Below are 13,559 nucleotides of genomic sequence, written 5' to 3'. Positions count from 1 at the left end.
ACGTGATGTGAAACCCAAACCCCCACTGGAAAAAATCATGTAAAACACACAATCATTGGTTTAAATGGCAGAAGGACAAGGTGGGGGATCCCCAGTCTACAGAAAAGCATGAGGAGGTCAGGGGGTCCTGTAGCCCCCTCAACACCCCACTTTCAGCACCACTGTTACCAAAACAGTTACATTTTCAAATCACATAGAAAGCAAAAGAACACAATTGGAAGAATATCAATATTAGTGCCATCTCTAAAAATGCTGTGCCTTTTGCACCAAAATTGCCAGCAATGCTGTGACTAGCATGCATGACCCAATATGAGGAAGTGGATCTATGGGTAGCTGAGCTCAACGATCTAGCTTGACATAGGCCCCCATGCACCAGGGTGTAGTCAATCTGTAGTAGTCCTTTGTCCATTTACTGTCCCTGTGGCAACATCTCACCCCTCCACTCCCCAACCCAGTTCATTGAGGCGAACATCCTTTTACACATTGTTCAACACTCCACCCAGATTGTCTCCTTGCCTGCCTTTCCTAGGTCATTTCTCAGCCTGGAGGTACAGGGTGAGGTGGATGGGGGTGTGGAATAGGGTGGACTGCATATTCAATCTCCTGAAGCATGTGATGTTATTAATAGGTTAAGTGGATGAAGGATTCTTCCATTTGCAACTTGCAAATTGAAGAATGGTTCATTTAAATAATGCTAAACTCTGAATAATGGGGACAGGATATTCTGCTGTTCCACCAAAGATGGAGCAGACACGCTCTCCCCTAATGCCCATGCATTTACCAGTGCACATGATTGGAGCTTGTGGGTTATAACGTTCACAGCTAACCAGCACACACACCTTTATTAACAGCATTTGTAAAGTACACATTCAAGAGACAGATTTGGCGCAATTTGACGCAAGACATTGATGCTATTATACATCATGTGTACTTTTGCTTTATCAGCCTGACTACATGACAATAAAACAGAACTTGGTCGGATATAGAAGCCAAATACTATTAAGGAATGTACAACGAACACTCACCGTGGAGGTTTTCCTTCTAGCCGTCTGCGACCTTCCATTTGCATCTGAACCTTCACTAAATCTGTAGGACTAGCAAAGAACTGCCCAATGGCACCAGCCATCATCCCTCCGATTACGGATTTCCTAAAAATATAATACATTTTAACATTTTTTTTTAAAGTGGCTTAGTATTTTTTTTTTATTGTTGTGTTCATAGTTTACAGAAAATCTTATACAACATACACAATATATAAAAAAAAAGAGAAGAAAAGCCAACTTACCTCATACAAATCGCTTACAAATCCACTAAAAAACATACATTAAAACATGTATCGAGAATAGATAATTCTAACATACATCATAAGTAAAATGCATCAAGTTGCGAATAGGAAATGAAAAGAAAGTTGTTTCACATTACTTATCAGTACCTCATGACAGTTTCTACCATTTGGCCTTTTCTATTCTAATAAATTCCCATTAAGGACTGGAATTCTTTTTTTATCCAATCACATTGTAGCTAGCATCAGGAATTCATTTAGGTCTAGTATCAATGATATACTCGTGCCCCACATGCACCTACTCCAAAATAGATTCATGGAGATCTCCATATTTTTATCGTATTTATCTTTAAAGCTCCTCAGACGTATAGTAACAAAATCAGGACACATGGTAACTATATGTTTGAGGGTCTCAGGAGAATCCTGATCCCCACAAAATTTACACTAGATCAGGGAAGAGTTGGATGCAGGCGACTTGGAGGAATCCTTCCAATACTTGATCCTCTCGTACTTCGGTATCTGGTTGAGCCTAAATCGCATGTAAGTCGTTCGTACATTAGCACATGGACATTTTTGGAGATAAAGAGGTATACATTCCCTTGCTTGCATGAAGTTATAGTATTCCCTGTAGGTAGAATAGTTGGCAATGCCATTGACAGTCTCCACCCAATCTGCCCTAAACAGAAAACTCTCGACAATGCCCGGTCTTTGCACTAGATCTTCCACCGTTAGCCCAAGGGTAACAAGGACAGACTTCATCCTAGAACAGAAGTCTTGCACAGAAGGAACGGATTCATCGTGCATAGCCGAGCCAAGTGTCTCAGAGCAAATTTATCGGTGGAACATTCTTTTTCCTAAAGGCAGTGAGTTGTTTCCAGACATATCTAGCTTTCAGGGATATTCAACAAAGCTCATGACTTACGACCGCATTGGGTACGGCCATGGACAAACCCAACCACGGCCATGGACAAACCCAACAGCTCCTTCCAAAGTTTCCCCTTGTATCAAATTCAGGGAAGAACCCATATCATGAGTGGAAAGGTCAAATGGGTTCAAACTTGGCAAGATAGTAACGCCTAGGTGGGAGTAATGAGAATTTGCATTCTTTTTGCTTCAAAAATTTAAATTGAGATTTGACTTTGTAAGCCTTGTCCGATAAAGTAGTTTTCCAGAATTCATGGCTGACCCTATTCCTAAGATTGTACCCAAGACAGGTAACAGCCCTGACCTGTTCAACTTTTTCCCAACCAATAGTCCAATTATACGTCTGTACCTTATTTCCCCTAGTAAAAACAAGAACCTGAGATTTCAATGCATTGGGCAGGAGATTGTTAGCAGAAGCGTAGTAAAAAAAAAAACTGCATTTTCGTCCTGAGGCCTCGCAGGGTACGATCGAAAAGAATGAAATCGTCTGCAAAGACCATCCATGCTATCCCAATACTCCCCAACCTGCCCAGTGCAATGGAAGGACCCTGCCACAGTCCATCCACATCACACATGTACAGGTTGAAGAGTATAGGGACCAATGTGCAACCCTGTTTGACCCCAACATAGGAAAAAAAAATCTCCTGGGAAAGTAAACACTCCCCTATCAGTCGGACATGTATTGCGGCATGGGTATGCAAGAGTGCAATAAGCTGGATGAGCTTTCGTAGAATATTCATAGCTAACATTTTAGACCATAGCCTTGACCTAATGGCACCTTCAAGTGCACTAGACAAGTCCAGTGACGCTAGAAAAACGAAAAACATCCCCCCCCCCACAGGTATTGTGTACAAAATGTCTCAAATGAAATAGTACGGTTGCATTTAAGGTGGTACCCATATCTTGTCTGAATCCAACTTGGAATTTACTCAGTAGAGTTGCCTTTGACCTCACAATTAAAAAGGTCCCTGAGAAGCAAGATGGAGAAAACTACTTGTAGCGTCATTAAGCGCTATGGGCCTATAATTGTTGGGGTCAAGCGCATCGCCCTTTTTGTAAATGGGTACAATAACGGACTGGACCCAACAAGGACAGTATGGGTCTCAAAAATATGGTTGAAATAGGCTCCAAAAGTTCCGCCCACAAACTAGGATCCTCAGTGTACGAAAGGGGCTTACTGTACCTGTTATGTTATCAGCTCTTATATAGCGTGTGGTCGCCTGAAGGCATCATGGCGCTTAAGGAGCGAAAGAGCAGATGCCTAGGCGAGTCAAAATAAAGGAGTTTTAACCCTCTTTCTGAACTCAAGATAGTTAGGGGTTCTTTTGATGGCCAATGGAAGACCATTCCATAAGGATGCCACGGAAAATCGAGAAAGCTCGACCGCCTACCCGTTCACGATTGTAGCTTGGCACCAGGTGTTTTTCCACAGTGACCGAGCGAAGATTGCGGGTGGGGTGATAACGAGTAAATTATCTCTTGAGTTAATCAACCCTGACAAAGATTGCATTCAAATTTGCAAAATCTCAATATTATCCAACAAGCGAAAAGCACATTGAAATTTGAGGAACACCTTTAGATAAAAGTACAAATCAATTAGGTGTACTTCTAATAAAAAACAGAGCATGACATCCAAGATATTTGCACAACAATAAGCTACTGTGCAGTGTAACGGAGGAGTCAAAAGTGGAGATGAGATATGAAGAGCAATTGTATTATTCTGTTACGCCTTGAAAAACAATTTAAATCACAATGAGACCATTAGCCCTGTTAAATCAGAAACATTTAGAAGCTCTGAAATGGGTCCTTGTTATTTTACTTCTGCCTACCCAAAACATCCAAGTGTTAGTTCATGGATAAGAAAGTAACATTTTGCAAGACTCATAATATTTTAAGTGGTTTTAATTTATAGGTCATTTGGGTTCTTAACAGTTCTCATTAAAGCAATGACAGGGTTGGCTGGTGCTCACAGTGCTGCTCGCTTAACCAAAGTAGTGTCCATGAATCTCTACAGCACCAATACTGTAGTTATGAAGCACATATAAGCCTATGCACAGCACAGTATGTCGCTATATCAGAGTGTTAGGGAAAATTCTCCTTCTAGGGCTAATTTCCCTCACCTAGTGAGTCCCCCAGCAGCTTTGCTGGATTTCTGGAGTTTATTTTTTCCATCTAGTAAGAGTGTGCATCTTTTTACACTCTTACATGTGTTTTGGCCTATGTATTTTTACTCATTGTGTGACCTTGGGCACTGGAGCACACCACTCCAGGAGCCCCTGTTCTTGTATGGGTTACACAGCACCTTTAGTGCAGTAACCCAGGGTTGTCTTTAAGACTTCCCTCTGACTCCATTTTGCTGGGGCTGACTACTGTCCCCCAGAGAAAGGTAAAGTTGCCATTTACTTTACCTAGTCATTTTTACCACAGACCCAGTACACCACATCTTACATGGAGTACTGGAAAGGGCTAATCTGTACCCCTTTTCGGTCTGTACCTCCCTAAGCTTTGTTTAGCTCTTAACATTTAGACTTGGCTGGTGGAAGTGGTATCTACCCTAACTTTTCTACCGCGATTATATTAGATAAACGTGGTACTGTTCTTGGCTATTATATTAGCCTCGAACATAAATCCGCTTGACCAAATCGTCTTTCTTTTGGCTCCGGTTGGGTTTATTCGCCATTTCTTTTTGTTAAAATCCTTCTTGTGTTTTACTTTGCGCGGCAAACTCGGTTCGCCTTCTTTGTTCACCGTCTTTTGGCGGGCCTCCTCAAGGCACCTGGGTGTCTAGGTGGGCTGAATGTGAGGGTGTGGAGTAGTCACCGCCAGCACAGGGTATCCTAGGAAACCTAAGTCGCACTTTGCCATGATTGGCTGAGGTGGTTGTCCCGGCTGGACAACCCCCCTGCTGCGTGATTGACAGCCAGGCTGTGTGAATGGGGGTTTTGCGCATAAAAGGCAGGTCTCTTGGGCTAGAAGTCAGTCGCCTCTGGAACTACAAGGAACCGAAGAGAAGCGGAGAGAACGGCGGCTGCTGCAACTACCCATCCCGGTGAAGCCCTACTGCAGTCCTGAGCCATCTACCCTTCGACGACTAAGAGGAGATCTAGTCCGGAGTCTTCTCCCCTTGAGCCTGGTGGGGATAACCAGCTCATCATCTTCAGCCAGAGATCTCTGGCGTGGTCGAAATCGCTGCACACTGCTGTAGTGGTCCAGACAGCCACCTGCCGAGCCTCTCCTGTTTTTAAGGAGGGCACCTTTTATTCGTTGTCGCGGCTGCCGGCTTCATCCCTGTGTGGTGCATTCCCCCTTCAGACATCCTCCTTCACAATGAAGCTCCAGGAATCGTGGGTCTGCGGGAAACCAACAGGAACAACTGCCAGGGCACCAACTGCATCATTGGAATAAGGTACTGTGCTCTACTCGAGGAAACTGGGTGAATCCCTTTTTCTTCATCCTCAAGGCTCGCCCTTGTCTTCCCTCCTTCTTATAACTTTTGCTTCCGAACATTGACAATTTCAAAGTACTCTTGGCTACACTGACCCGTGAACTGTCTAAGTCTAACAGTGTGATCTTCGGCAACAGGTCTTTGGTGTCACTTAACCCTGGCTCCAACCCTTTGACTTTTGAACTCCTGTTTCTGAGTGTTTCTCGATACCGTCTGCTTAACCTAAATATTGCCTGTGATTTTTGCCTCCAACTCCCTCTGTGTAGCTCAGGTGCTAAGTGTGTTTTTGCCCCGGTAGCATTTCATGTCACGGATATGCGTTTATTGAGTAGCCCGAACTGTCAAAAAGTGATTGCAACCGTATCCGCGGTATTGTGTTTTGTTCATAACACTGGTTCATTCAAACACAGGGTACTTACCTTGAGACATACTGTACAAAGTGAATTGGTTAGTTTTAGTATATTTAACGTGTGGTTTTGTTTAAAGTTTAATAGAGGTGTTGTGTTTATAACTGATGGTTTAAAAATAAATGTACTTATATTTTTTACCTGAAACCTTGAGTCAGTGTTTGCTGGAGCCACAGTAATTGTGGTCCCTTTGTGTAATCTCTGCTACTGCTCATATACTCTTGAGATAAGCCTGGCTGCTCTGCTACTGCTACCACTATAACTTAGTAGTACAAACTTGTACCAAAGGTAAAACTTGTATTGCCACCTGTGGTCTTAATTGTGTGTAGTGGTCCCTAAGAGCACTGCACAGGATTCTGCCTAACACAGAGTATCCATCTTGGGGATGGTAATGAGTGTATACACTACAGGATAACAGATAATGTGACATGTTGGTCAAGTCTAAAACCATGTGCCTAGGCAGTGCAGTTTGCATCTGAGAAATGGCAGGGAAGCATTGTGCTGAGAAACAGGGCATTTTATGGCAAATGGTAGATCAGGTTTCATCTATTACAAATGCGGTTGACAATTACTGTACCCGTCATATTGAAATACTGGCCATTTTCAGGCAGCACCTGTCATGCACAGTAAACACTTCACCATTTAATTACAGTAACTGGTATACAATATGCTAATGGCATTACTTCAGCAAGAAATAAGATGATGTTGGCCTTAAAAAAAAGGCCAATCTGTTGGCTAACCCTTATTTGTTTTACATAGATTAGCAACTTGTTCTATAAATGTGAGGCTATGAAATAAGAGTCACTTCTCCCGTTCCATGGCGGCCATTTTCTTTGTTCTTTCTTTCTGTGGCAGCCATAGTAAACAGACTACACTTCCCAATCCGCGGCAGCCATTTCATTTTTTTCCTCTTTAAATAGGACTTCAACTTTCTCATAGATGGTTCTCCTTAAGTCCCTTTCCGATTCTCCCTCCTTCTCCGGGATTCCAAAAAATCTTGGTTCTCAAAATCGTCCATCTTCAGGGCCACCTCTTCTTCCCTTCTCTCCAACTCCGCCAACCTCATGTCCATTTGCGTCTCTGTTGTTTCAAGGGAGGTCTGGTTGTTCTCAACTGCTTGGAGACTTTCATCCATTTTGTCAATCCTGACATTTATCATATCCACTTTACCTCCTATGTCGGCCTGCATCCCCCTTATCTACTCCAGGAGCGAGGCAATGTCTCTCTTGGTGGACATGGTGTCATCCCCTGCCTGCGACATGGTGGGGCCTGCCGTGTTCCTCTCCGACTTTGGCCTCTCGTATTCCATGGGCAGGTGGGGTCTTTTCTGTATTCTGTCTCTGCCCTTATCAGTCTCACTGGCGGCCTCCTGTGTCAAAGGGGGGTCTCCTGTCTGTTCTGCACCCCCTATACTCCACTCCCTTGGGATAGTTTTCTGCGTGCCTTTTCATCTCCTCCAGGACAGGACTTTGGTATCGGTGTGGCTCACGGCCTCTGGCCTGGTCATCCTCGTGGATCCTGTAGATTTACCCCCTGGGGCTGCCTGGGCAGTCTGGTGTCCTCGTGACCAGTCAGGGTCTTCCCCCTGTTTTACCACCTTCAGCCAGGGTCATTTGCCGCATTCTCTCTCTTCCTTCTCTGGGCCTTCTTCTAGGCGGGTACACGTCCCGGGACAAGTTACAGGGGCCCACACCTATTCGCTGCTCTTTTGCAGTTGTTTTGTGTCTGGCATCCAGGGGTTTTTCGATGGTGGGGGAGCCGTGGGGTGGGTCCACTCTCTTCCTTCCCTTCCTGATAGTCACACCTCTTTCACCTGCCTCCCTGTGCTCTGATGGCCCCCATCCAGGCTTTTACTTGTTTTTTTCCCTCTTTGTGCGCTCTGCCCTTCCCGGGGTACTCGGTGGTCTTCCTCCAGCTCCTTCCCATTTGCAGGGTCTCAAATGCCAGGGGGGGGTGTGGGGCGAGTTCTCCCAGGCAGCTACACATCCCAGGCTCCCACAACACGTTGTGCCCCACACGGTCGCCTGGTGCACCGTGGGGGGTGGGGACGCACACCCCATTTCAGTTGGGCGAGTTTTGACTCCTACAGTCCCCCCCATGGTTTTCGATGGGGCACTTTCCTGGACCCACTACTCTTCAATGTGTCTCCCAGCTTGGGCCCCCGCCAGGCTCCTTGTGCCCACTGCTCATGCTCCTCTTCCTTCCCCCAGCCTCTCCCCCCAGATCCTCGTTGACTGGAGCATTTCTGCGTGGGGGGTGCTGGGGAGGGTTGAATGACGATCAAACAGTCTTTATTCCCGAGGGCCTCCTCACCTTTTTGTTCTGATAGTCGTTCTTGCTGCAGTCCGGGGCATCTGTGCGCTGCTCCTTGCAGGTGGGATTACTTTCACTTTCCCGCTGGTCGTTCCAGTGCTAGTATCTCTGCTTCTTCTCGTCCAATTCACTCCGTTGTTGAACCAGAGTGTGGCGCACCGTTTGGGGACCACTGGGGTCCTGATGTGCCGTCTGGGGCAGAGGGGTCCAAGCGGGGGCTCAATCTGCTTTTCGGCCCGTGGGGACTGGAGGAGTTGTATTAGGCTGCGTGCATTCACATGCCCCCTGGTGGTCTGCAAGGGGTTCAGAGAGAAAATCCGAACAGAGACCAACAACGATGTAGCCGAAAGGAATGCATAGAGAGATTGATTTAAATAGTTTTGAGCTTCGATTATTATAATGAAGCAATCAATAGAGATATCATCTGATTAGGAACTAACAATTGTATGAGCACAATCTAAAAGTATTGTAAAAGAGACAGATTACAAGTGAAGAAATATAAACTTATATTTATAGTGACAGTTGAGAAGACAGTACATGGATTTCGGATTATATATTCCAATTCATTTAGCGCTAGGTAAAGAGTGTGGTTAAAGGAACTATGGGAATTCGATACCCGAAAACTCATTTTGCAAATACCCAATTGATATTAGAAGAGACTAGCGAAGTGTCAATGTCTAGAAATACATGGAAACAAATAGTATTATTTACTTGTACATAATATTAAAATGATGGATTGTGAAATATTTGTATGCATTCACTTGAGGTTTAACATATCAGGAAGTGAAGTATTTGTATTTATTTTTGTTTATATAGCGCTTTACACCAAAGCGCTGCACATTATAACAGGATACATAAGATAATAACTTTATAACAGTAACAGTAGAAGCAATTAACAAATTGAGAATCAGGCCAACAAAATAATAAGTAGAGCAATTAACTAGAGTAGAGAAGGAGAGAAGTGCAGTAGAATTGAGAGTGAGAGGGGCGAGGGGGAGGGGGAAAGGGAAAGAGGGGAGAGATTAGGGGGAGGGCGGGGGAGGGAGAAGAACAAGGCGATAAGGCAAGGAGGGAGGGGAGTAGGAAGGGGGAGGGGTTTCAAGGCGGGGAATGGAGGAGGAGAGATTTAAGGGAAGTTCGGAATGAGGAAAAGGTGGAAGTAGAGCGCAGTGAGCGAGGTAAGGAGTTCCAGTGTAGGGGGGCTAGGAGATGGAAGGAGCGGTAACGGGATGAGGCACAAGGGGAAGGAGAACAGTGAGAAGGAAGTGGTCGGCAGAGCGAAGGGAGCGGGAGTGAGTATAGAACGAGAGGGAGGTGAGATAAGGGGGAGCAAGACTGTGGGGAGATTTAAAGACTATTCAGAGAAATTGAAATTTGAGATGGGAGTGAAAGGGAAGCCAGCCAAGGGAGGAATGGGACGTAGAGATGGAGTCCCGGGAGGAGAGGAGACCGAGGGTGCGGACGGCAGAGTGGTAGATAGATTTAAGGGGGGCAAGATGAGAAGTAGGAAGTCCAAAGAGTAAGGAGGAGCAGTAGAGGTGGCGAGAGAAGATAAGGGAGGAGATAAGAGTTTAGTAGCAAGGAAAGTGAGAGGTGGGCGGACTTTATGAATATTAAAGAGGTGGAAGCGACAGGCACGAGATGCGAGAGAGATGTGATGGGAAAAGGTGAGAGAGGAGTCAAAGTGGATGCCTAGTTTGCGAGCCTGGTCAGAGATGGGGAGATTAGAAGGGGGAAAATGAGTGAAAGCAGGAGGAGAGGGAGGGCGACGAGAGTTGTAGGGGAAGAACATACCTTCAGTTTTATCAGTGTTAAGGGAAAGGAAGCGAGATGACATCCAATTTTTTATAGCAGTAAGACAGGTGGAGAGTTTAAGATGGAGGTCAGTAGAGAAGGAGAGGAAGAGTTGAGTGTCATTAGCGTAGAAATGGTGAGAAATGCCAAATGAGGAGATAACTGGGGCGAGGAGGGAGGTATAGAGTGAGAAAAGGAAAGGGCCAAGTACTGATCCTTGGGGTACTCCATATACCAGAGGCTGGGAAGGAGAGGTGCGACCTCCCCAGGAAACAGTAAATGAGCAGGAGGAGAGGTAAGAGGAAAGCCAGTTAAGAACAGAGCCTTTGAATCCAAAGGAATAGGGAGTATTGAGAAGAAGGGGGTGATCGACAGTGTCAAAGGCAGCAGAGAGGTCTAGAAGAATAAGGACAGAGGATTGCTGAGCAGAGAGGGAGTTAAGGATGTAAATGAGGGCAGTTTCAGGAGAGTGTTTAGGATGGAAGCCGGATTGAGAGGGAGGAAGGAGAGAGAGATTAGTAACAAAGGTTGAGAGTTGTGAGCAGGAAAGGCGCTCGAGAAGTTTAGAGAGGAATGGGAGAAGTGAGATAGGACGGTAGCTGGAGGTGAGCAGGGCGTCAGCAGAGGGTTTCTTTAGAATAGGAATACTAGTGGCATGTTTAAAAGTAGAGGGGAAGATAGCAGAGGAAAGGGAGGTGTTGAAGAATGAAGTTAAGTAGGGAATAAGAAGAGGGTAGATTTTAGGTATAAGGAGGGAAGGGAAAGGGTCAGTAGGAGCAGAAGAGGGGTGGGCTTTGGAGAGGAGGGTGGAAACGTCAGAAGGGGAGAAGTAAGTCATGCAGGCGGAGGGGGAGAAAGGGGAGGGGGGAGTTAGAGGAGCAATTAATTTTTTGCCGAAGGGCAAGGCTATTGGAGGAGAAGAAGTTTGCAAAGTCAGAGGGAGAAAGGTTGGAAGAGGCTGAGGGAACGGGGGTGGGAGGAGAGAGAAGATGAGAGAGAGTTTGGGAAATGCGGCGGTGGTGGGAGGCTTGGGATTGGAGAAGGTTGGAGTAGTAGAAGTGAATCATCAACTAGATATTATTAACAAGGACCATAATATTACACAAGTCATTAGCAAGAGCAATGTAAACACATGTACTGGGGAGTTTGGATTATAGATTAAAATGTAGAAAATTATATATACATACCCCATACATTTTAACATGTATTTAGTGTAATTTCCAAGTGCATAAGGAGAAAAAAAAAAAAAAAACACATTGCGTCCCTCCCCCCACAACTTGGCCCTCCCCTGATTGATAAGGGTGCACAACAATTGACATGATTTGATCTGTTTTCTGTTTCTTAGAAAAATGAGTCCATGTTCAAGCTCTTGCAAGTCTGGAATAGGGTGATTACTTTGACACACCACCCAAGTTCCCTTCAAATATAACATTCTATAATTTGAGAATTGTCTAAATTTGAACGTCGGTAACCACCCCCTTGTTATACACCTCCACCCAACTTGACCTTGCTTCTCGTGATTGACCCTCTCCCATTTCTTAAAATGTACCCAAATGTCAACCAACAACAGTTGCCCCCTCTGCCATCCTTCGGGCCCAGCTCAGTCTCTGTCGGCAGCCCAGTGCTCATTCCCTTCTCCCCCTCGCGCCCCATCTGGCAGCCGGCTGAACGCTTCTTGCATGTATACCCCCTACAATGTCCCACAGTCTGCTTGTTCAAGTGGTGGCGTTCTTCACAGAGGGAGATCGTCGGGGGAAGTCCGTAAGTCATGTAAAAGCATGTTCCAGGCCAGCCCTTTGCCCTCAGAGCCCCCCTCCTCCCCAGTGCATGCACCACTCCCTGCTCCGCTGCCACCCACCTCTGTGCGTCCGCCGCACATTGAACCAGGAGTAGACCTCTAGGGCACTTCCACGAGATTGGCAGCCTGCACTTGGCTAATAACTGAAAGGCTGCCATCCTTTTCCTTTGACTCTGCCGTCCCTCCCCGGGGACCACCCCCAGCAGACACCCTGGAAGAACAATCCACTACCATTGCATTGATCTTAGTTACTACCCCTTGCAAGTATACCACAATTACCGGACATGTCCAGACCATGTGTCAAAAGCCTGCTGCATGTTGCCCACACCTAGGGCAGTGATGCGGGTGGTTCGGGTTCATCATATGCAATTTTTGTGGGGTTGGGTATTCCCTGTGTAGAATATTGAATTGGATTAGTTTAAATCTGCCATTTCTGGATACCTTCCCTAAGTTTCTACATATCCTGCGCCAAACATAACTTCCATGTAGCATTTCCATTTGTCCCTCACCTTGAGCTGTGGGAGAGTCTTACTGTCCTGCAATGCGCTGTATAGTGTGGATATAGTATGTCCCTCAGCCCCTGCATCTAGGCTCACCCGAAGAAAGGGGGCAGTCAGAGGCTCCTCCGGTATCAAATTCCACTGGGCTGCTAAGTTGAAACCGGTGTACATAGACTTTTCCTGAAATTCTCTTGCTAATAACTTGACTCGCTGGAAGTATTCAGATGAAATTTCCCCCATAGAGGTCCATCTACCCCACCTGGAAAAGTGTTAAAAGATGAGATATTAAAAACAAACATTTTTCAGCCTACTCCCACACATTTTTCAGTGAGAAACAGCGGATTTGGAACAAATAAGAATACATTTGGGAACAAAACGTTGACTTCATTTCCTTTCTTGACTAGTTTGGGGGAACATCCATCCAGTAATTTATTCAGCTGACAAGGGGATGATCCAGCTCCTTAAAACGTTTATATATCAGCCTTGGTGCTGAACAGCAGACAGACTTTTCAGAAATGAGAAGCCTCATTTTTTGCTTTTTGGTCAATGATTTCCACATTAATACTCAGGAAATCGAAAATGAAATGTGTTCAAAACGCTATTTGGAGGAGGAAAACTGATTTAAAAAAAATCACATCAGGCTAGAGCTCGAAAGAAGACACCATGTGAAGTTGGGGATTTGGGGGTGGGTCAGGGAGACAGTTACGAGTAGAACATTTTCAGTTTCTCTGGGAAAGACCAATGCTGCAAGACTCTGAAATAAATGTATGTCTCATGAAGTGATGAGTGATAGGGGGTAGTGGGAAAGGGTTAGGTAGGGAAAAAGCAACTGTGGGGCGAGGGGCGGATCTGGAAAAGAGGACGGGGAATTCAAATTTTTGCATTTTTCCCCTTCATCACAGGATTTGGGCAACCACCACCTTACCACGGGAATTCCTGTAATCGAGCAGCAGGTCATAATTGCAGCTACATTCAAAGCTGAACTCTTGGGTTGTGCCAACATGTCTTGTTATCAATAGGTGAGAGCTCCAACTATTGCAGGGGTCACTAAATATATTAATTCGGATGAAACTTTATCTGAGCCCCATAGATCGCA

General features: G+C 45.4%; 1 protein-coding gene across 3 annotated transcripts in view; it reads right to left on the bottom strand.

The window, feature by feature from the left end:
• The window catches only part of SLC25A27 (solute carrier family 25 member 27), a 575,367-nt gene that overhangs the window by 303,569 nt on the left and 258,239 nt on the right, over positions 1-13,559 (bottom strand). For all 3 annotated transcript variants that reach the window (XM_069605807.1, XM_069605806.1, XM_069605808.1), the window contains one exon: positions 1,026-1,148. In XM_069605807.1, the coding sequence (XP_069461908.1) occupies positions 1,026-1,148 (123 nt within the window). The remainder of the gene's footprint in view (positions 1-1,025; positions 1,149-13,559) is intronic.

The sequence above is a fragment of the Ambystoma mexicanum genome, chromosome 4p (assembly GCF_040938575.1).
Source record: "Ambystoma mexicanum isolate Mex_15411 chromosome 4p, UKY_AmexF1_1, whole genome shotgun sequence".
Classification (NCBI taxonomy): Eukaryota; Metazoa; Chordata; class Amphibia; order Caudata; family Ambystomatidae; genus Ambystoma; species Ambystoma mexicanum.
The sequence above is the reverse complement of the archived record's forward strand: the minus strand, read 5'-3'. Positions and strand labels throughout refer to the sequence as shown.